The 24,204-nt window shown below is 40.8% G+C and overlaps 1 protein-coding gene across 1 annotated transcript in view; it reads right to left on the reverse strand.

Moving 5' to 3' along the window:
* FOXK1 (forkhead box K1) overlaps positions 1-24,204 on the reverse strand; it is a 61,251-nt gene that overhangs the window by 10,396 nt on the left and 26,651 nt on the right. The window contains exons 4-9 of the mRNA XM_018566797.1: positions 17,443-17,589; positions 14,025-14,218; positions 10,254-10,414; positions 9,003-9,269; positions 5,295-5,513; positions 3,558-3,763 (exon numbers count right to left, since the gene is read on the reverse strand). Coding sequence (XP_018422299.1) covers positions 3,573-3,763; positions 5,295-5,513; positions 9,003-9,269; positions 10,254-10,414; positions 14,025-14,218; positions 17,443-17,589 — 1,179 coding nt within the window. The 3' untranslated portion in view covers positions 3,558-3,572. The remainder of the gene's footprint in view (positions 1-3,557; positions 3,764-5,294; positions 5,514-9,002; positions 9,270-10,253; positions 10,415-14,024; positions 14,219-17,442; positions 17,590-24,204) is intronic.

A 24,204-nucleotide genomic window follows, 5' to 3' on the forward strand; every position in this document is an offset into this window, starting at 1 on the left:
ACTGATCAGGAATCTTAGTTAAAAATGTGCAAACTCAGTCCTCAAAATATGAAGAAACTCTAAGGCTCCATTTACACTGGAGCGGTTGACCGCGTGTATTTGGCCGGCCGAATATGTGTGGAGCCGCTCTAAACAGAAGAAACATTGCATTTTAATGTGCATTGTTCAGCCTTTTGCGGCGGCCGCATGGTACGAAACCGTGCGGTATGCAAAATAGTCCATGAATAGAAGAATGGACACCGGCACTCCAATGGCAAATCAAGTACGTCAATTTATGGACTGTTCCATTAGTATAAAGTGGGTGCTACGGATGGCCAACGCCTCTATACATCAATAGAAGAAAGGACATCGGGCACTCCAACGGCAAATCAAGTACGTATATTTATTGATGTACATGCTGCACAGCAAAATATACTTAGGGCAACTTTTCGGGGTCACACAGGATACCCTTCGTCAGGAAGAAACAACTCATCACTTGTTTCTACCGGATTAAGGGTATCCTGTGTGACCCCGAAACGTTGCACTAAGTATATCAATAAATAAACGTACTTGATTTGCCGTTGGAGTGCCGATGTCCATTCATGTATCGAGGCGGTAGCCATCTGTAGTGCCCACTGTTTACTAATGGAACAGCGGCTATGAGTGCGGTGGGTACATGGACTGAACGCAAAATAGTCCAAGTGCAATTTTGTGACTGATTTCCCACTTTCGCTGCTATATAATAGCTACAAACGAGCAGAATCCGTGCGGATGAAAGATTTTAGCCTTTGCGTTGCTGTGTGGTCTCACGCACGGAAAACAAAATGCGAGACGCAAACACTATGTGAATGGAGTCTTAGGCAACTCCAAATTAATAATAAAATATTGATTTTGTAGGGAAACCGTTACTCACTTCAGAGGGGGCTGGAAGCCCTCTAAGGTGTATGAAGATTACGAGAGAACAATCATCAGGGAGAAAATATAAATCAACTTTATTTTACAATTTGACACATTTTATGAAAATGATTACTTCCTTAGTTAAAGCCCAATCATTTATCGGAAATAATTGATCAATAATTTGATACATTTCTGCAGCAGGAATACGCAACTTTTACGTTTTTTAGGTTTTTATTTGCGCTCCAGAGCCAGCATTAGATCATTTTATTGGTGCAGAAGGCTGCAGGTAACAATGCTGCTCTACGTGTAGAAGGAGCAGCCTGTCTGACCTACTCCCGCTGAGTCAGAGCTGGGACTCTCTACTTAGCTAAGCTCATGCTTTCTGCACCATGTACTAACTCCTCTAAAATCTTTGTTGTACAGTTATTTGGTGCTGCATTGCTTTTTCTTGAAAATATTCACTGTTGGGCCCCACAGAGGTACTGCAATCTCCATTAATTTAAATGGATAAGAGGAATATAAACTCTCTTAAAGAATGGAAATTGCAGTGCACGTGTAGGTGGAGAAGGACCTGACAAGAGCTGGACAGTATTCTAGACAGGTGATGTGTTGCTACTGAGCAATTTAACCACTTGCAGGTAATTTCCTCATTAGTAGCACATTCTTTTCTATAATAGAGTAACTTCTGGCAATCTGTTAGTAGCAAGGTTTTCCAGACTGTCTGATCGATTTTTTCCCAGATGGCCTTGACCAGCAATGTATGTAGGTCCCCTTTAGCCGCAGGTGTGGCCAGTGCTTTCTAGGCACTTATGTATGAAAAATGTGCTAACCTCAGGTTTCCCATAGCAGTTGATCAGAATCCTTGTTTCATTTTAAAGAAGAACTCAGGGGAAACTTTTCTTATCCCCCCGCACTGCAATGGTTAAGTGCTCGTTTGTTTCTAGGTACTGAAATAAAAAAAAGTTATACATACATACATTATATATATATATATATATAGATCTCGATCTATATATAAGGTGATGACTGACTCACACGATGTTAGTGCGCTGAAGCAGAGGAGGAGAGAGGCTGGAAAGACCGGTCTACGCCAGCTCAGAGGATTGGGCAAGTATCATTTTTTTTTAAGCACCTAGACGAAAATGAGCCCTTAACACTTGCAATGTGGGGACAGCCCCACTGCAAGGGTTAAGAAAAGTTTTTCTTAGGGTTCTTCTTTAATCTTTGCCCAGCAAGAATGGTCACTGTAAAACATTTTTTACAAATTGCTGCTTTATAGATGCTCTTTTATGGAAACTTCAGGACTGAACATTTCTGCTTACTTACTATTTAAAGGGGCCGTTTGCCATAATTACCCCGTTTGTACTGGGCTGGCAAATTTAATTATCACATGTAAACTAGATGAGCAGGACTGTCTGTCCTAGCAAAGAGTCAAAGATTCAAGGCATTGTATGTTAATACACTTTTTTTTTTAAATGTCCCTCAGTCTGTCCCCTTATCTGCTCACACGCATCTATTCTAACCACTAGAAGCTGCCTGCAGTGTCCTATGTATAATCCTGCTCCGAACAAACAGGTAGGAAATATATTTTAAAAAAATTATTTTTATGCTGTGTGAATGGGGACACAAAACAAAGATATAGTGGACTTTTCTCAAATATAACTGCAATAGAATACACTTTAAAGCAGACATTCTTTATATAAATATGGGATATTTTAGTAAATAGAGGTTGAAAAAATTTGAAAATTGTAAATTTTTCTAAAGCTTTTAGGTTCCTTTGCCTGTGAGAGAGATACGTTTTAAACTACGTGCATTATATTGTTCAATAAAGCTTTCTGAAACCTTTCCCAGAAAGAAATTTCCTTGTGGTAAATTTCCATCACATGTTCTTAAAACACCTTTGGTGGATTTCTACCTGCCCCCCAAGGTGAGTGACTATTTTGTTAATAATTAAATCAAGAATGCTGTAAAGCCTCTAAATTCCTTCATATTTTGCAAGAAACAAATCAGAATGTTCCTATGTATCAGAGGCTAGGGGAATACTACAGGAGGTTCATTCCAAATTTTAAACTAATGCTGGTCCACAACAGACCTCATACAAGGATTTTGTGTTGATTAAATAGGCAGCAAGAATCTCAACTACCTTACAGTTCTTAAAATTTGCTTAATGTGCACAGTAAATTTTTGCTTCCTGAACATCCAAAAACAATTTGCGGTACAAACTATTGCTGATGGCAATGGAGCAGCTTTGTCACAAACCACTGACTAAACGTCACTTGTTACAGTTAAGCTAGGAAGTGAATAACTTTGCACAGCTGTGGAGAAACAGGTCTGTCAGTTGGGCCCATAAATGATAAATAAATTGTAACCCAGTTATAATTAGGTGACTTGCAAATCATACAGAACTGACAAGCTGTTTAATAGCTGTGCATCCTTTTAAATTCTCAGTTTAGCAGAAGGCTGCAAAGCAGCAAGGAAATGTACACGATTTGTCACATACTCATTGCCTTACAAGTCAGTCTCCCATCCTACGGATTTCTACATAGGAAAGAAAATGTGATGCACATCTACCAACTGTGTAATATTTTGTACAGAAATTGTACGTTGTCAAATATATTAGGAATAAACCTAGTTTACAAACTATTAGAATTGGGGTTTGCCCAAAAATCACCCCTACTAACACATTTCATCTGCTCTCATTCTCCAGTCCCATCAGCTTGTGCGGATGTAGATGTGATCACTTCAGCTTGCACTGCACAACTCTCTTCTAGGCGAGCTTTTTTTGGGCAGGGTTCATTTTGCTTATCTTGATCAAAAACACTGGACACAGCAAAAGGAAGTGAGGTGCTTGCTTGAGTTGCGAGAAGCTGCAGTGGGTTCGAAACAGCTGGAATAAAGTAGCATTGAAGACAAATTACACAAAAGGTAAACTGTAACAGACATGTCAAACAAACTCAATACCTATATAAAAGAGAATCTGAACTGTGGAAGTTGTACACAAAAAAGGCAAGCAGAAGGCAAGAAACTAGTTACCAGTATTCTTATAGGCTCCCAGCAGCTGATCTGTTCCCCTTTTATTGACCTACCATACCCTGTTCTGCACTTTATCTTTGTGTGGAGGTGACAATATTGGTAAAGGATTAGGGCTTTGCTTTCTTATGTCAGAGCTGCCCCCCTAATGACTGGTGATCTGATGACCAGTCAAGGTAATGCAAGTAGAAAGAGGGGTGCAGAAATCACAGATCCACAGAATGAATGAAGCAGGGAGATCCTTACACTGCAGCTTTCTCTCCATCAAGGAGGACAGTTAGCGGCCATGTAGTGACATCACCAAATCTCCTGACTAGCAGTCAGAGACACAGTTTCTTTGATCTCACACTGCAAATATACAGCTATGAACCTGAAGGTACGGAAGTGCCTTGGCACAGTAACATGCCAGGAAGTGCACAGTTATTATTACATGATGAATTCATAGCAAAATATATATTTTTAGGGTACTGCTTATGCTCAAACATCATTTCCAGCTGTAGCAAATCTTCCCTTTTTTAGGTCAGGTTCATTGAGGGCAAATCAATTAAAGTGTAGGAAAGATTAAAAACCACTGTCAGATTATTTCTTTCTGTTTTCCACACATGGAACATTCACCCGCACTAGTGACCATTGTCTCCAGTAAAAAAACGTGATGGGAAATCCCAAATTTTTGAGTAGTCCTAAGAACACAAGTGAAAGGGAATCCTCCAATGGGTAAACCTGTTTTAGTGATAACTGTTTAAGAGGGGATAACCCCCGCTTTTGACAGATAATCTACTTCCTGCTGTGACGGTAATATTTCTGAGACACAGATATAAACAAAAAACAGGCAGTGGCCTTATCCATTTCCTATTATATATTTATAAATAAACATATGCTTTAACAACTGCTTAATAATCAAAATATTTCCTTATTCAAAAATAAAAACAACAAAAACAGAAGAAAAAAAAAGAACAATTGCTTGAAGTAAATATAGGTGTAATTTTGGTCAATTTGCTTGTGCATGTGAAATAGACCATCCCAAGCCATCTGTATTGTGTGTCCACCAAGTGTTGCAACATATAAAAATATGCTTAGAAAAAACACACTATGAAATGTGTTCAATGAAAATCAGCAGACCTTATGCACAGAATGAAGATAAACCTAAGAGCAGTTTAAAAAAAAAGTTATGCATGGTTCAGAGTATATATTTATTCCACCAAGTTGGAGTTGGAAGAGGGGGGATATGATTAAATATATAAAAACAGCCTTCATGCAATGTTACAGTAAATAGCCTCTATGTGATTCTCCATTTCCTTCTGTATGATAGTCTGCAATATGATTACATACTAAAAGAAGAATGTACAATATAGTATATGAACAGAACTGCATGTTTTCAGATTACGTACCATAAACACTTCCCGCCAGACTGGCAGTAGTCATTTCTTTTCCACTCGTGGCCAATGATTGTGGATTTTGCATGAAGCTGAAAGGGGCAGCAGGTTGTAAGAGTGTAAGTTTTTGCCCAGGAATACCTTGAGAAAGTGGGCTTGCCACTGTCTGAATAACTCTGCTGGCAGTGGGAAGAACTGTTGGAAAGGTTATAGTGTTTACTTCTTCCTTTGAACCTACAAGATAGAAAAAGCCTTTCACAAAGCAGTGCATGGCAAACCAATAATGTGTATACTGCAGTAAAATAAACCCCCGATAATCTATTTCTGAACAACCCCTACCCTTAGATGTGGTTGCTGCATTAGATTCCTTTTTTCATGCTTTTTTACCTTTTATTGTAACCAGGTAATTCTGATAAGAACACATTTCTTGTCCTAAGGTAACAATGTTACTCAATGGTACTGTATTGTATCATTGAGTAGCAGCATTATTATTTCCCTAAGCTCCCGGCACCAATTGTTAATAGGGCTAACACACCCCCTGCCCTACCAGGAGTCACTGACAGAGGCCCCTGGTAGCAAGGGATGATAGGGCTGACATGTCCCCTGCTCAGCCCTGCATGTGATTGACAGAAGCTCCTGCCAGCAAGGTACGATAGGACACATACAGTATGCCACTGGCACTGGGTGGATGTTGCAGATGGGCAATGCTCCCTGCCTTTCTCGGCATAGGTATGAAGGAGCTTCTGCGGTCAAGTGACCACATTGAAATACTGTGAAATAATGTATGTGCAAACTTCTAAAATCACATAAAAATACTGATTTTGGTTAGTAGCGATGCACTGATACCGATACTAGTATCGGTGCCGATACAGAGAATTCCGATATCAGAAGTTCCTGATTGGCCGGGAAGTCACCAAGGAGCAGGGTGCCGACTTCACGGCTAATCAGGAAGCCAGGCAGCAAGTTATTGCACGCCGCCTGTCCAGGGCCGGATTAAGAGCATCACGGGCCTGGTGCTAAGGATTTTGGTGGGCCTTTTTATGGAAATGGCGATGGTCACCGGGGCGCTCTTCCTCCTGTCCGGGCTCGAATTTGTAGTCTCTTTACAGCTTGGAGTCAGTTGTGGAGCGCCAGGGCCCGGTTGCAGCTGCGTCCCTGGTAGATCTGCCACTGACTCCAAGCTGTAGAGAGACTAGAAATCTTAGCAATACATTATATAGCAATGAAGAATACCGCTAACTATAGAGGACTACAAATCCCAGCAATACATTGTAAAGCACTGCAGAATAATACCATCAGCTATAGATGACTACAAATCCCAGCACCACTTTATACCGCAATGCAGAATAACAGGAAGCTACATGCTCTGTGTTGCTCCGGGTTCCCAGCCTAATGTCTCCAGGGTCTCAGGAGGGCTGTGCGTGGTTTAGGGGGAGCTGTGCAGGCTCTCAGGAGGCTGTTCAGGTTCTTAGGTGGCCAGTGTGGCTCTACGAGGGTGAGTGCGGGCTCTAGGTGGACAGTGCGGGGATCCAGGGGGTTCTTGGGGTCGGTGCGGGCTTCAGAGGGGAAGTCAGAGAGACTGGCGACTACAGCCGCAGCAGATGCTCAGGCACATCAGAGGGCCTCAGGCACATCTGCTTCAGCTCGGCTGGGCCTGCAGCGGGAGCTCCACCCGCCCCTATATTAATCTGGCCCTGCACCTGGCTTCCTTAATGGGACTTCTGGTATTGGTATTCAGTATCGGCGAGTACCAAAAAAAAAAATATTGGTACTCGTAATTGATACAGAAAAAATCTACTAGTTAGGTTTACAATAGGGATAAGCTTGGTGTATGTGTCTTCACATACACTTTAAAAATAAAAACTAATGCAGCCACCACATCTGAGATATAATCTCAATGCAATATAATTAAAATTTGTTCTTGGGTTTTGATATATTTTAAGATACATTCATGTAGGGTTGCAACTAACGATTACTTTCATAAAATCCATTAGTAGGATGAATATTTTTTCGATTAAATTGGTTAAAAAAAGAAAAAACATATTTTATTTCAAATTAAATACACAAATGGAGTGTTACACACCAGGTTTACTTGAGAATAAAATTGCATGCACAATTGTTTGCAATCCCACCGCACTGGAACACATGGCATTGCTGTACCGCGTGTTCCAGAGTGATAACACTGCAGGTGGGAGTGCGTTTGGGGTGCCATTGAAATTAATAGCACCACAATGCACATTCCCCAGCAGAATTTGTCAGGCCGAAACCAAACATGACTTTTCCCACCTTTTTAATATTTTTTCTAAATAATTGTATGTATTATATTAGACATTTTAATTAGTTTTATGGATTTAAAATAGGGGTGCGGAAATTAACGATTAATCCGTCGATTAATCGTTAATTTCTTTGATCGATCAAAATTATTTTGATCGATCAAAGTACTCCCCTCCCTGCTGGCTTCCGTCGGAGATCCGGTGACGTCACGGACATAGACGTCACCGGACTCCTCCCCCCCTCCCCAAGTGGCTCTGTCGGCTAACGAAGGGAAGGGGGGAGGAGTCGGGTGATGTATTTGTCCGTGATGGGTAACGAAGGGAAGGAGGGAGGAGTCCGTTGACGTCGATGTCCGTGACGTCACCGGGCTCCTCCCCCTTCCCTTCGTTACCTCAGCTGCGAGGACCCAGCAGCAGCCACCTGATACAGAGACCCGCCTCGATGTTCCCGGCCGCTGTCCCCCCACGCTGGTATGTTTTTTTACAGCACCCTGCTCAAGCTATAGAACATGGAATAGAATATGGCTGAAACTGACTATATTCTATTCCATGTTCTATAATGTCATTGTACTACTAGGAAACTTCAAGTCGGCAGTTCAGCTGCGACTTGTAGTTCCCTGTATGATAGAAGGCTGTTTTAATTACTGTCCTCATGAAAGTACTAGTAATACAAAGTCATTATAGAAACATTGAATAGAATATAGTTGAGTTCAAAAGTTACTGTACTATAATGGCATTGTATTTTCATGAGGAAAGTAATTAAAATAGCCTTCTATCATACAGGGAACTACAAGTCCCAGCATGCACTCACTGTCCCTGTACAACTCTCACATATCACGCAGGGAACTACTGCAGGGGGCTTGCATGCTGGAACTTGTAGTTCCCTGGGTGATTTATGTGGGGGACGGTGTACAAAGACCATAAGGGCATGCTGGGACATGTAGTTCCCTGGGTGATGTGGAGAGGTCTACAGGGGCAATGAAGGCATGCTGGTTGTAGTTGAACTGCAAGTCCCAGCATGCCTTCATTCTCATATCCCAGGGTTGCAGGCACGGGTGTTCTGCTACTTGTGGGTTGGGGGAAGTCTCCTGGTTCATGAGTGCATCGGATGTGAAAAACAAAGAGAGAAACAAGAGGGCGCAAAACTAGGTCAGCTGACTGCCTGGACCGAACATATCAGGGAAGGTGACAGGAACAATAAATATATATGTATAATGTACTTACTTATGTGGGTCTGGGAAAAAATAGAGATGAAACTATTGGTGCAAGTGTGCCAATTTATACTGCCAAACACTCCATTAGGTCCAGATGGTATACGATTCAAACAAGGAAAAGCAAATCTCTCACTGCTCCATCAGAGATCTGAAAATGGTTCTATACAACATTTCGAAGAACCACAGGTAAAGCAAAACAAAAGCACATTAAAAATAAACAGTCCCCATTTACTTACCTCTGGCAGAAACACCATCCACTAAGGTTCCATGTACCTCGCTGGTAGGTCTTTGGTTTGCAGTATAGTATCCATTTGCAGAATTGTTGGGTGTTGTCAATACCTGGACCATAGTGACTGTGGGAACCTGCTGCACAACATGTATAGCGTGACTTGTGGGCTGCGAGGTCATAATTGAAGCAGACATGTATGCCAACGGCTTTGTCATAAAACTTGTGGTTTGTGCAGGTTTAGCCATAATAATTGACTGAGCACTCACTGGGGAACCTGAAATTGAGAAAGAAATCCTGTATGTTTCTGAAATAAATATTCCTCATTCTAAACCTCACATATAAAAACACAATGATCATTATTTAAAAATTACTCACAAAAATGCCTATTCATTGAGCAGTAGACATGTACAAATAATGTGCACAAATGTGTGCCTCACTCTGTTCTAAAGTATATCAGTATGTAAGAAAATGAAAATTTCAGAACCCCTACATTATAAGATTTACCTTGACAAAATGTCAAAACCTTCAGCATGTTAGAAAACACCCGCTAATACTCTGTCAGAGTACAGTATACAAAGACAGAGTGTACTAGGCTTCAAGCAGTGCAGGGCCATACCATCTGCTGCAGGATTACCTGTTCCACTTTTCTCTAAAAGATACTTACCTTACTATTTTGGACATGTTTACGGGGGCATTATGCTGCAGAATGAAATTAAGACCCTGAAGTGGCTTCCTGAAGACACTGCATGGTAAGATAAAAATCAGCCCATAGTTCTCAGCAGTGAGGGGGCTATCAAATTTGATTAGATCACCAACTCCACGGAAATGCGGCCCCACACATGCAGGAAACCACCATGCTTCACTGTTGCCTGCAGACGTTTGTTCAAGTACAGTTCTCCAACCCTTTGATGGACAAACTGCCTTCTGTGAGCTAAAGTTAAAATGTTTGTGTTTTCTGCATGTAAGCAAGTAGTTTGTATTAACAATGGAGTGGAATCACAAGCAGTGGGCTACATACCTTAAAAGGATTTTATTTTATTTTTTTTTACCAAAAAGTGGTCTATTACTATTCATTGAGGATTTTTAAAAAGGACATTCACATATCTTATGTTTCTTCAGTATTTGCAAAAGGAATGTTTGAACTCTAAAGTACGCTCTCTTCTACTGACATTCTAATCCATAAGACATACATTTTAGTGAACGGTCTAAAGTACTCAAGACTCTAAAGCTAGTTTATGCAACAGTTTATTTTTCCAACCTGGGGCACTCTGAGAATATCGACAGTCCGACATAGATGCCATCTTTAAACCAAACTCATGAGGAATAGGAGATCCCTCTCGGGACATGCACTCAGGTGTCTGCAAGCCGCTGGAATTTGGTGTTAACAGATCAGGATATGTTGGCGAAGCAGGAGCACTTCTGGGAATATAAAAACATATTTAATGACTGTATGAACACACATTTAGTGTAGCAATCTAAATTATTACAATCAATATTCATTTCTCTCACTGAAATGGCAGTACTCAACCAAGGTGGCACAACATACAGAGCCGGCCTAGCATCTGACACAAGAGGTGTTCAACTTCAATTAAAACATATTAATATCATTTCTTTTTTTTTTTTTAAGTAATCTTTAAAGCAGAGATGCAAAAATGAATGCAACATTTCACATCCTATACAACAATTTTATTATAGTAAAAAATGGAAAAAAAGATTCCTATAAAATCTTTTACTTGATGTCCATTGACTGACACAGGAATTCTAAAAACAGTCCGTTTATATGTTGCCTCCTGCAGGAGGTTTGAAGACTGGTAAACGGAAAAAAAGGTTGAAGGCCAGCCCCCTCTATATGTTCCCAGAGTGAAGGGAACCTGGGGTGGCACAGCTAGATGTAGTAGCAGATGAAAAATACTGCAAGGCAGCCAAAATAGATGCTGTCTCCAAGTAAATAGTCTGTGAGCTAAAAGGAGTAACATGAGCTTTCAAAGCCAAGGAAGTGCCTGAACAGGCCTATGGAAAGAAAGTAGCTGGGCACAAACAACTAGGAATTCCCTGGTGGACTTGGGGGGAGGCCCTGGGCCTGCCCAGTGGAGCTGAAACCGACTCTGCAGCGGAAGACCCTTTAATAGATGGGGGTACCAGGTTATAGGCATCAGTTCCATTTGGGGATACTGGGAAAAACACATCCAGAACCATGAGGGGAGTGTGGGCTGCAGTCACCAACAGCAACAAGACTGTCATCAGACTGTATTCTGGAAGACAGGTTGCCCCGCGTGGTGGTCAGCAAATAGACCCAAGGTAAGGCAAGACCTCACATACTCACAAACCTAGGCAGTTGGTGCCAATGAGGTTTACTGGCAGCTATAGGTGACCAAGTCACTGTAGACAGGAGGAATGAACTGGAGACTAGAGATCCACCTGATGCTCCAGGAACAAAAGCAGCAGAGGGACAGTCCCTTCTCTAGGCTGAATTGTGGGAAAGAGTGCACGGAGCACTGCACCTAGAAAACATCTTCACTCAGCTTTAAGCCTTACTGCGATGAAAAAGGTGGTGATTGGAAATGTTTAAAATGGCAACTAACGGTACCAACTGTGAGGTAGTTCTCAGTGCTTCAGCCCAAAAGGACTTGCCCACTAGGTGAACGTTTGGAGACAGGGTCATACCAGAGGCTTTTTGATGGCTCTGCAACCAGAAAATGCTTTGTGGATAACAGTAAACTAAGGTCAGGAAAGTGCCACAATGCCTGTTCAAGAAGGTCACATTCCAGGCTAGCCTAACAACGTCCAGAGGCCTGAGTTTTCAGAAACTGTGTGACTTGAGAGGCTGTGCCACAGCTCTGGACCTGGAGAGCACCCTGCAGCTAACTAATCAATAAATGAAGATATCCCCTGCACACACCATACAGCAATAAAGACCAGAAGTAGCTCAGAAATGTTCATATAAAAAGAACATCTGGGTAGCAGTGACCATAATATGATTTCATTTAAGTTGTAAACAACATTCACATACTGGAAAAATAAAAAAAAACTCAACTTCAGGAGAGCACATTTTCCCATGCTGAGGGCTGCTCTTCAAGACTTCAACTGGGAGGGAATATTTTCATTAAAAAATGCGGAACAAAAATGGGAATGTTTCAAAACAATTGTTCGCAACCATACGGCAAAATATATTCCTGTAAGTATTAAGTTTAAAAGGCTAAAAAGTAAAACCCATGTGGCTCACATCCAATGTTAAAAAAGCCAGAAAGAATAAGAAAAGGGCGTTTAAAAAATATAAAACTGAAGGAACACGGTCATCATTTGAAAGCTACAAAGAATATAACAAAGTATGTATAAAGGAAATAAAGCTCGCAAAGATTCAAAACGAATGACAGGTTGCAAGATTAACCTTCCAAAATTCTTTAAATATATTAATAGTAAAAAAAATCAGGTCTGAGCATGTTGGCCCCTTAAAAGATAACTCAGAGTTGGTAACTGGGGACAAAGAGAAGGCAAATCTATTAAATACTTTCTTCAGCGCTGTGCACACCAAGGAACAGGATGTAACTCAAGTCCATAATGGGGATAGCAGTGCCATAGCCTCTACTGAACCACAATGGCTAACTATTGATGTGGTCCAGAAACAGTTAGACAAAATTAAGGTGAGCAAAGCACCTGGACCAGACGGCTTACACCCATGTGTCCTCAAATAATTCAGCTGTATCATTTCAAAGCCATTGCATCTCATTTTTAGAGACTCTCTAATGGCTGGCTTGGTACAGATGGATTGGCGCAGAGACACACATAATCCTGCCCCTGTACAAAGCATTAGTAAGACCTCAGCTGGAATATGAAGTTCAGTTTTGGGCACCAGTTCACAAAAAAGCATGTTGTGGAACTGGAGAAAGTGCAGAGAAGAAGGGCGACTAAACTAATAAGAGGCACGGAGGAACTCAGCTATGAGGAAAGATTAACTGACCTGAATTTGTTCTCTCTGGAGAAGAGGCGATTAAGGGGGACACGATCACCATGTATAAATATATAAATGGCCCATATTAAGAGCTTGGTGCCAAATTATTCACTTTAAGGTCACTGCAAAGGACAAGGAGGCACTCTTGGCGTCTGGAGGAAAAGAGGTTTAACCTTCACAAACTGAAAGGATTCTTCACAGTAAGAGCTGTGAAAATGTATAATAGACTGCCCCAGGAGCTAGTTCTAGCTAGTTCAGTTAACCATTTTAAAGAAATCTGGATGTATTCCTAAATGCACAGAATATTACTGGATATTGAACTGGATAGGTATAATAAGCACCAGACATTGTTGATCCAGGGAATATCCGATTGCCTTATGGGATCAGGAAGGATTTTTGTTTTCCCGTTGGAACAAATTGAACCATGCTTTATAGGTTTTTTTTGCCTTCCTCTGAATCAAAGTGGGTAATTGTGGGCATAGCGTTCTGTTTAGGCTTTTCTTCTTTTTTTTTTCATATCTCTATAGGTTGAACTTGATGGACATGCGTCTTTTATCAACCTGACTAACTAAGTAGCTAACTAACACAGTACACAAATACTCTGCAATCAGAAAGTGTTTTGTGGATAAAAGTACAGGAAGGTCAGGAAAGTGCCACAATGCAGATCCCAGTGCCCATCACATTCCAGGCTAGCCACACAATCTTCCAGTACAGCCTCCAAAGCTGTTGCTGACCATACACTGATCCAGATAGCTCTGTATAGAAAGCAGGTCAATCTGCGTTCCTGAAGTCTTAAATGAGGTCACTAAAAAAAAAAATCTACACAGATACATGCGTATATACTGTGTATCTTGATTGAAGAAAAAATAAAGATTAAAAAGGCTTTTTGTCGGCAGACCTAAGGAACAGGTGTCCAACCTCCCAGGACACTATCAAAAAGCAGAGGCATGACAGAGGCGGGGTTAAAGGGGGGCTGACCCTAAACTTTTTCTGTATGCCAGTGACTAAACCTCCTGCAGGATAAATAACCTGAGTGTTTTCCGAATTCCCGAATAGCTACGACACTTAATTTTAACTTACCTTGAAGAAAGTGGACCAAATGGAGTAGGAAAGGAAGAAACACCCCTCTGCCTGCGTTTTCTAAATGCCTGTTCAATAAGTTTGGCTTCAGATGTTGGATCAATTCTCCAGAATGAACCTTTTCCAGGTTCCTCTTGAGAACGTGGTACTTTAATAAAGTATCGATTTAGAGATAGGTTGTGTCGTATTGAATTCTAAATAGTAAAACACAAAAAAAGGTGTCGTATTGAATTCTAAATAGTAAAACACAAAAAAAAGAACACTCAAAATATCAGCTTTAATTGTACTCAGAATAGAAAAGGATAATACCACAAAAGTCCACCATCCCCAATTAGCAGGAACATGCAGTTCAATGCCAGAAACTCATGTGTCTTAATACTTTAAATACTTATGCCAAGCAACAATCAGATATAATGCAAATTTAGCACTGTAACAGTGAGTGACAATTACAGTTATCCAAATGCTATACTAAAATAATTAAAACATATATTTTAATTGGTAATTATTTTTATGAGACAGGCTAGCTGTCAGGCAGGCTTGTAGTGAACCACCTCCCATTCTAAGTAGGTGTCCAGACAGGTTAAGCAATGCTATTCAGCATCTCAGCACAAATAGGACAACCAATAGACCTTAAACGAGAGTCAATTGTGCAGTCATACAGTAGATGGAAGGTCCTCAGGGCAAACAGTTGACAGAGAACTGCAAAGAACTTCAAGAAAACCTATATTGCAAGAGATACCATAATTTCTATTGCTGACCTCATACAAATGTTAGGCTGATTATATTTGCCATCAATACTTTTTGAAACGCTGACCCCAAACAAGCATGCATATCAGGAAAGTCAGAATTTCTTATCTACATTTTCGTTCTGGGAAAATGACCTGAATTACTGAAGCCACTGAACCAGGAATCTGGTAAGCAATGGCAGCCTCCATATTTCCATGTACAATTTTACACATATGAAATATATACATGGAAGCGGTTTCACATGCCAAAGGGTTTCTATTTCGATCTACCCAGTCCTGAGAGTTACACAACCTTGTATGACAGTGCAGAACTGATTTTTATTTTTGGCGGCAGTTAAGAAACACATTTTGTACTTCAAGGCTCATTAACGCATTTTTTTTATATCACTCTGCTGTTTTCTCCTACCAGTATGCCCCTTGTTATTCCATGAGCAGAACAGCTATACTGACTGGCTCCTTGTGCTGCTTCAGATACAGAATATAATTCAGATACTTATACTAGCTGTGTTTAAAAATGCACTTGATGTATTAATGAATACAGAGCTGCATTAGTCTGCATCTTTAAAAGAGAATTATGGGGTAACCTTTTTATCCCATAGTTCTCCTAATGGTCACAGGAGGACATATTGTCGGGATCCGTCCTGTGGCAGTCAGGACAGATCCCGACAATACTGTTGAGATCCACCCACCTAGCTGATTGACAGCGGGCTCTGTCTATCTAGAGGCTCTCTGCAGGGGGATGATCGGGAAGTGAACAAACAACGATATGTTGTTTGCTCACTTCCCGATCTATTGAGCCGACCTGTGACAGTTTCAATGTCACACGTCAGCTCTAACTATGAGGATGAGTGAAAATCACTCCTCATAATTCTCCTTCAATATCTGCCTGGAGTTCAGCTTTAACTTATAAAGTGAATTTATCCTTTAATCTAGGCTACAAAAAAAATTGACAAGCTGTAAAGTAACCCAACAATGCTCTGCAAATAAGTACATTAGATGCACTGTTGAGTAAATGCTTATTTGTAAAATGATGAGCTTATCTTCAGTGGATCTAATCAGGTTCTACAAGTTCCTGGGAGCCTTAGTATTGTACCCGATCTTCTGCCCGATTCCTGACATCACGGGGGTGATTTACTAACCTAAACACACGCACGCACTAGGTGCGTGTGATTTTTACACAGCAAAACTTATCAACCAAAAGGTCTCTAAAAGCATATTTCCACTAATGCCATATATGGAAAAATCATGCACATGATGCATATATAATGCTGCTTCACAGTTTAGACAAAAATGGTTAGCTCATGCATTTACATTCCTGCATTCATCAACGCAAGCAACATAGAGCTAATTTACACAACATCACCTTGCTTGGCTTTGCACAACACACCTGCTGGGTGTGTACACACTACAAAGGTGTTTAGATTCCACCCATAGATCATGCTGGGAGGGAACACACTACAGAGGTGTATACATGTTCGTAGTGTGTTTATAAGGTTAGTAAATCAACCCCCTTCAGTCAAGTAGCTGTCTCTAGAGTAAAGGCACATCTGGCCTCTAGTGGATTCTCCAAAGGAGGATGTGCAGAATTAACTCTCTCTCCCACCAACGTATGTCATACTTCGGCAGCAGAGCGCCGCTGTAAACAGACCTACAGCATCTATCTGTTGGCTTTACACTGGAAGCGATTCCAGAGGTCCGTAAATTTGTGCTCTTCCCACCCCCTAATCTCTCCTCAAAGAGCACCTGTCATCAATAAAGTCCTATCACATAGGGGGCTTGTGAGCCCCCCTATGTGATAACAATGAAGAAAAAAAGTATTTGAGAAATAAAGTTAAATGAAATAAATGTAAAAACTACCCACAAAAAATGTTTAAAGTCCCCCATCCCCACAAAAACACACACTATGTGCGCCTACATACGTATACAACAATGGCGCCACACGTTCGATGTCGCCGCATATGCCAGAGTGAGAGCAATCATTTTTGGGCCAATGTTCATGGTTAACTCTAAATTGATGACTTGTACATGCTTTTAAAGTGTCGCCTATGGACAATTTAGGGTACCGTAGTTTTTCGCTGTTTCACAGGTGCAAGCAATTTGTAAGCGTGGCACGTTGGGTATCTATCTCAACACAAATCTATCTATCCATTCACAACCTCATCTTTTATAGTTTAGAAACAAATTGGATATTATATTGTGTTTTGTGCACTAAAATTAATTTTGGTTTTCATAGAGTTGCACTAATATCATGCGACATAAAAATTTGCAACTGCCACCACTTGATTGGTGGAAATATGGATGTGGTTTATGACGTGTGCAAAAAAAACCCTGCTAAAACGGATCTGGCAGGGAAAAGGTTAACCCTGATGAGGTTAACCCTGGAAGCCTGATGACCACTGTAAATTTGGTTTCAGCCTAGTTTGGCAGTGGAAATCTCCTGGATGTTAAACCTGTGTCATATGGTCATACACTTTTTAGACCATACATAAAATCTTCAATTGTATTACTAGTTTCTTCAAAGTTTAGGAAGGCTCAAATCACCAATTATTTAAAATGTAATTTATGCATACATCCTTGAATAAAAAACAAAATCCGAGATCGGTTTCTTCATATTTTTACAGCGCCATCATCTCCTGAGGTATGACAAAATATTCTCTATGAGCTGCACTTACCTGCCAACCTTTATCAGCAGATCTGTAGTATGGGTAATGTTTGGTAATATGAGCATAAATGCCGCTCAGTGTGAGCTGTCGATCTTGTGCACGGGAGATTGCCTGAACGATGAGCTGTGCATAGGAATATGGGGGTTTGGAGGAATCCTGAGGAAACAGAAATTAAGAACGTGTTGAAAAATAAGACCCTGGAAAAAGTTGTCTTCTAAATATTCTAGTTCCCTGGCTGTCGCTGCCTTCAATATCTTCCGAGTAACTGATAGAAAAAAAAAAAACACTAGCGCCAACTTTCCACTTTCCTCGCGGGAACAGAGGAAGGACTCAAACAAAATGAGGCAACACCTTACAGTCAGGGATACTGGGTATCTAACAAAAGAGAAGCACAAGCTGCATGCAAAGTCAGGTCAGTTACTCAGAAGAGAAGCACAAAGAGCGCCTCCATAGCGTAAAACGACAATATTGAGTGATGTAAACAACAAAATTGCACTCACAAGCATCGAATAAAAGATGGCCTATAGCAGCAGAATCACAAGGAATCTGGGGATGAGCGAACAGTCATGGCTTCAAATATGCAGATGGGAGGCTGAATCCATCTTACTGCACATCAGCCCTCTGGTTGACACATTTCTGGGGCCGGACCACTTTCATCAGAACCTAACGAACGGAGTTCGGCCCCAGAAATGCCTTAACCGGAGGGATGATCTCTGCGTTCAGAACCTGATGAAAGGGGGCTTATCCCAAGCATGTTTAAATTCACTTACTGTTGAGGTAAGAGGTACTACCTCTGCTGGATATCTGCAAGCATCCACTATTCTTTTGGTAGAATCATACTTTTTAACATTATCCACGGACTTACCGCTTGCTAGTTTTAGTTTTTGTCTCCGACTGTCTCTCCCGAAGGCTGGCTTCACACTGTTGGTACTCTGTGATAACATTCATTCTAAATGGTACTCTAACACACCTACCCCGTGCACTTACTTTGATGCGCACAACAATGCTTGGTAACACACTACTGTGCATTTTGGTGTACTGCATTACTAAGAATTGTTTGCGTACCTTTTTTTTGTGTGCTCTTTGGTATGCGAAGCAGACCATTCACAATAGGCTGTCTCAACCAAACATGCATTAACGCACCTTTTTCACCCACACCTTATCAGTCCTTACTAAAACATCAGAATGAGTTGATGTCTAATCACCACATTTCTTTTGATAATGAGGCATGGATTGGAAATCTGAGATAATGGGGCAAGACTAACATGCATAATGTAATTTCTTTGTAAAGACAGGGTATATACACAGCACAGCTTTAGGATATATACAGTATAGCTTTAGGTAAACTACACAGGTTTCTAAATGTGCCATCATATAGCACATCTTTAGGTAGTATGAAGAGGTATGTACCGCTTTGCATATATAAAAAAAAAATGTCCCCCATATACCTATTTAGATCTCAAGAGACTTGACTCAACAAGACCATGAATCATTTTACATTCAGAGTAAAGTAATAGTCTAGGCGTATTGTGGTGGCTGCCCACATTCACATAGCATCTCTGCAGTAAAGATCCTCTCTCTGTTGTCATGGAGTCCACAACATAAGGTATTAATGAAAGAATCATAAGCATTTTACAAGAAACATGTCAAGACTGAAAGAAACTATCAACTCCCTAGTTGCCTTCATAATATGGGTGGCATATACAAAAATTGGCATAATGTGAGTGGGATATTCTGAAACCATGTCCAATACAATCCATTCCCCCCTTTTACTACAACAGTGGCTTACACAGATTTAAAGGTAACACTGTCACATGATACAATGTTGTTCAGTTTTTCTTTAAAAGAAACCGTAAAAAAATTACAAATAATTTACAAAATATATAAAAGGTTGTTATAGCCGACCCCATTATGCCTAAGACAGATGCCTGGCTGTCTTGTTTATCCTCTGGCTTTAGTACTTTTAGTCACTGATTTAGAACTAGTATGCAATAAGTGAAGTCCTTACTCTTGATCAGCCATATGACTTAGTCTGGGCACACACCTTACAACCAGCGCAAGACTTTTGTCTTGCGATGGTTGTAAGGTACTTAAAAAAACGTACGATCTGCCTATCTGAGGGACGGGCTTCCGATGACCGCAATGCCGAACGGGCAGTGTGCGCTTGCGCACACCGGCTCGTCCGGCTTTTATCTTACGAACATGCTACACACCCGCCGAACATTGTACGATGCTCGGCGGGTTTTCAAACATGTTCGTAAGTTTAAAGTCGTGCGACCTTATAGTAGTAGAGGTCGCACGGCTTCCACACACCTTACGATAATCGTACGATCGCGGGATTTCCTGCGATTATCGTACGATTATCGTAAGGTGTGTGGGGACCTTTACATCTGTTGTTTGCAGCTACCCACATAAGCATAACTACAGGTAAACTCTATATTTTGTAATATACTAATTAGGGATGCACCGATACCACTTTTTTAAGACCGAGTACCGATACTTATGCGCTGCCCGGCTTCCTGATACAGGAAGTGCTCGTGCTAGGTATCGGAGCATTTGGGCGAGTACGAGTACTCACCCAAATACTCGGTATCAGCACCGATACCGATACTCATTTTCTACTCCCATTTCCTGGTGATTGGATTTAAAATGAGCAGTAAAAAGAGAATTAACTTGGCCCTGTTTCCTGTGCCTTAATATTGACCCATCATTGAAATGAACGGCCTCTAAAAAATAGAAGAAAGTCTGACCAATTCAGGGTATTGCATAATGCTGTTGCACCCACCTTGTTTTGTTAATAAAGCTTCAAGATTTCATCCAGTCTGGCTTATTGCAGAATACGAGGGTTGAGCTGCATGTCAAGCTATACACAGGCCATAGGATAATGTGTAGCGAGGACAGAACATATGTCAATAGCCGATTTAGTCCTGAAAATATCCTTTGTAATAATTTCCTTGAATAAGCTACTATGCACTAAACTGAAAGTAAACAGTAGGCATGCACCGATACCTGTATTTCGGTATTGAGTATGAGTACCGATATTTTTTTTCCGGTACTCGCCGATACTGAATACCGGAAGTTCCATTCAAGAAGCCAGGGGGCGTGTAAAGACTCACCACCCAGCTTCCCGATTAGCATTGATCGGGAAGACGGCTTTATGCTCCCTCGTCACCTCATGATGAGGGAGCAATCAGAAAGCCGGGCTCCGCGTCATTACACAGTGCCCGACTGGTTGGTCGGTAAGGCGGCTCCATGCTCTCTCGTCACAAGTGACGAGAGAGCATGGAGCCGGCTTCCCAGCCAATCAGGAAGCCGGGCAGCATGTAATGACGCAGCGCTCGGCTTCTGATACCAGAAGTATTGGGCTAGGCATCGGAGCATTTGGGCGAGTACAAGTACTCGCCCAAATGCTCGGCATCGGCACTGATACTGCTACTAGTATCGGAGCATCCCTAGTAAATAGTTTCCTAATGAGACCTAAAAAACACATAAATGACAATATTGACTGTTTAGCTCGCCATACATCAGTAGATTTTCATTTAAAAAAATAGTTTTTGGAATACTTGTTTGATTTTCTAAGAGTTAATTGGTTCAATTTGACCGAAATAAATAAATTAAAAAAGGAGCAGGATGGCAATTTTTTCCTCTACCAAATTAAATTCTAAGAGAAACAGGTTGTTTTCATTCGAGAAACTTTATTAATTTCCAAATAATCGAATCTTACAACCACACAACAGTTTGAACTAACATTCATCAATGTTCTGACAAGATTTTCCATCTTACATTCGTACAGCTTACAGCGACACTAAACCTACATGTTTTCCTTCCTAATATGCTTCAAAGCCACGTTAATTTAAATTTTTTTTAATTTCAATTACTTTTTTTCCTTCTCCGCGTGCTCCTGCCCCTCTCCCTCACACTTCTGGCTACCTTGTAGGAGTAGTGCAAGTTTTTTTTGCCTACAAGTCCCATAAGGCAGTGTGCGAACTGCTCCCAGTGCGCACACGCCTTTTTACTGTCACGTATGTCAGTTCCTCCCTCTTCCCTTCTCCTCCCTCCTAAAGGTGTTCTGATTTGAGTTTCATTCATTTTCACCTACTGTATACAACACTCTCTGCATTATTACCTGGCTGTAAAAATGCGGATGGGAAGGAGGAGTTGTGGCAGAGAGGAGACATGATGGCGCTTCATGCGTCCTCACGTCTGACTGTAGTTCTCATCAGGAGCGAGGATAGAGCGCTGGCTACTTTTCGGCACACTCAGAGACCATGGGGAAAAAAAGTAGCCACCCTCTAGCAGGATGATATGGGTCTGCAACAATGAAGCCTGAAGTTGAGCAATGAAAAAGGTACATGTATATTAATTGTTTATATACTGGCATGTATTTTTATTATTTAATGGTGGAGTTTAGTGTCACTTTAAGTCGCCGGTATAAATGAACTTGACTGCAGAACTCATAGTAAATTGTTTCTATGTTAATATTAGATGAAACTGTATTTTAGAAAAAAAGCATTACTGTTTTCAAATACTTTCAGGTTCTGCTTTGCGGAAGGATTCCAAACCATTTATCCAGGTATATACAGTATTTACCAGTGTAAGTTTAGGATGAAGCTACCACCCCACGGCTACCACGATCTTGTCAAAACAACCTCTGATGCAAAGCAAAAATGGTATTACTCTGAACGTAAAAACAGATGACTCTCTGAAGTTGATAAACCTGACATACTTCTTGCAACTATGTGCAAGGGCAACAAAACGACTAACTTTCCGAATTTGCCAAACACAGTGTAAAATATAAACAGACATTATTGCTGTTGCCACAACCTGGGGTTTTTGCTTGTGGCATTAGAATTTGGATTATAGAAGGCCATCTACATGCACACAAGACTGGAATAAAAAGATTTCTAACTTGTTGACACTATAACTTAACCAATTGACTGACAAATGATACAAAGGATTGAGCAACCAAACATGTGCCACAGTATAAAGTGAGGGATTCAGGACAACAATCGCTGGACTAAACACTAATTTAGAAAAGTAAACCTTGCGGTAATAACCAATTCCCCAAAATGTATCACTTTCTGCTCTAACTAGTAACTGATTACTTTTACAACCATTCCTATTTTTTGTGAAGAATTCTGGACTAAGAAACTACACAGCATATGAACTTATTACCTGCAACAAATAAAGAACAAAAAGCAAGCAGAACAAATATGCCTAAATCCATGCAAAAAAGTTAATCCCAGATAAAGATGGGAGTTTCTTTTTTCCACTTTACTATACTGTACAGCAGCTCACAGCTACCCCTATGCCATGTTGGAAGATGTCTGGCAAAAACTAAATAAAATGGTGCAAAAACTAAATAAATAGTATCAGATCTACAGCAGGAGTCTCTGCTGCCTATAAGGCTAGGGCAGCAAATAACTAGCATATAAGGCTTTGCACTTACACTGATTTTGTAGTCTGGTACCTGTAAAGTATGTCCCAAAAACAATTCAGCAGTGTACAGAATATATCATACATACGGTAAGCCAAAGCTACAATTAATACCCCTGCAACTACGTATGCAAAACCTGGTGAATGGACAAAAGCATTATTTCGAGAGCCAAAAGAACTAAAAAGGTTAAGTACAGATAAATCAGCTAATGCATACTAATTTGCAGACTGGAAATTCAAAATATGGCAGCTGCACACCACACACACAGTGGATCCGATTTACCAACTGTGTGAATATTCACTTTCCAATCTCGTGAAAATCAAATTCCGGTTCACTTTGAATACCCAATCATGCGCAGAAGAAATAAAGGAATAAGATGTTTTACTCCTGACTGGCTAATTGAAGTGAATATTCACGCAATTTATTGTGCGATGATTCTCAACTCCTTTAGTAAATCAATCTTATAAAACTCTATACTCTCTTATGGAGGCAGAAAGGATGAAATCATTTAAAGTGACACTAAACTCAGGAGTTAAATCTCAAAAATGCATTCACGTATCTTAACTAATAACAAAAATTAGGGCTGTTACTGATTACAATTTTCGTGTTCGATTAATCAAAATTTTTGAAAAATTGATTAATCCATTAATTTCGATTAATTATAAACGCACATACAGAATTTTTGTCGAAGCAACAATGGTAATGGGGACAGGGCCACACAAAGAAATTTTAAAATAAGGTAAATTTAAAAAAATGAACACGTTCAGGTTTTATTGAAAGGGCAGGGTTACAAAAATGTAAAGGTGAATGTCCGAAGGAAGCTGCTCTCTTCCATGTGTATATGGGCTGGTTGGTTATTAAATAATCCACTCCATTTTTTTGTCGTTTGAAATCCTTTTTTCTGCGCTGGCTATACATGCTCGAAGAGCAACAGGACTGAATTTTAAAAAGCATTACAGAACTATTTTATATAACATAGTAACAGTAATAGTAACAGGAAGCAACATGGCAACAATACCTTTTTGTGTTTCTTCTGAGAACCTATTTTATACAGCTGATGCGTTCTAAGTAGTTTCTCTCTGTGTACTTTTAAATAAATGGCACCTTTGTGGCTCCGTCGGCTAACTAAGGGAAGGGGGAGGAGTCCGGTGACGTCACCGGACTCCTCCCCCTTCCCTTCGTTAGCCGTCACGGACATCTACGTCACCGGACTCCTCCCCCTTCCCTTCGTTAGCCGTCACGGACATCTACGTCACCGGACTCCTCCCCCTTCCCTTCGTTAGCCGACGGAACCACTTGGGGGGGGGGGGGGGGGGGGGGGACACGGGGGAGAG

The sequence above is a fragment of the Nanorana parkeri genome, unplaced genomic scaffold (genome assembly GCF_000935625.1).
Source record: "Nanorana parkeri isolate BGI_ZX_2015 unplaced genomic scaffold, ASM93562v1 scaffold975, whole genome shotgun sequence".
NCBI lineage: Eukaryota > Metazoa > Chordata > Amphibia > Anura > Dicroglossidae > Nanorana > Nanorana parkeri.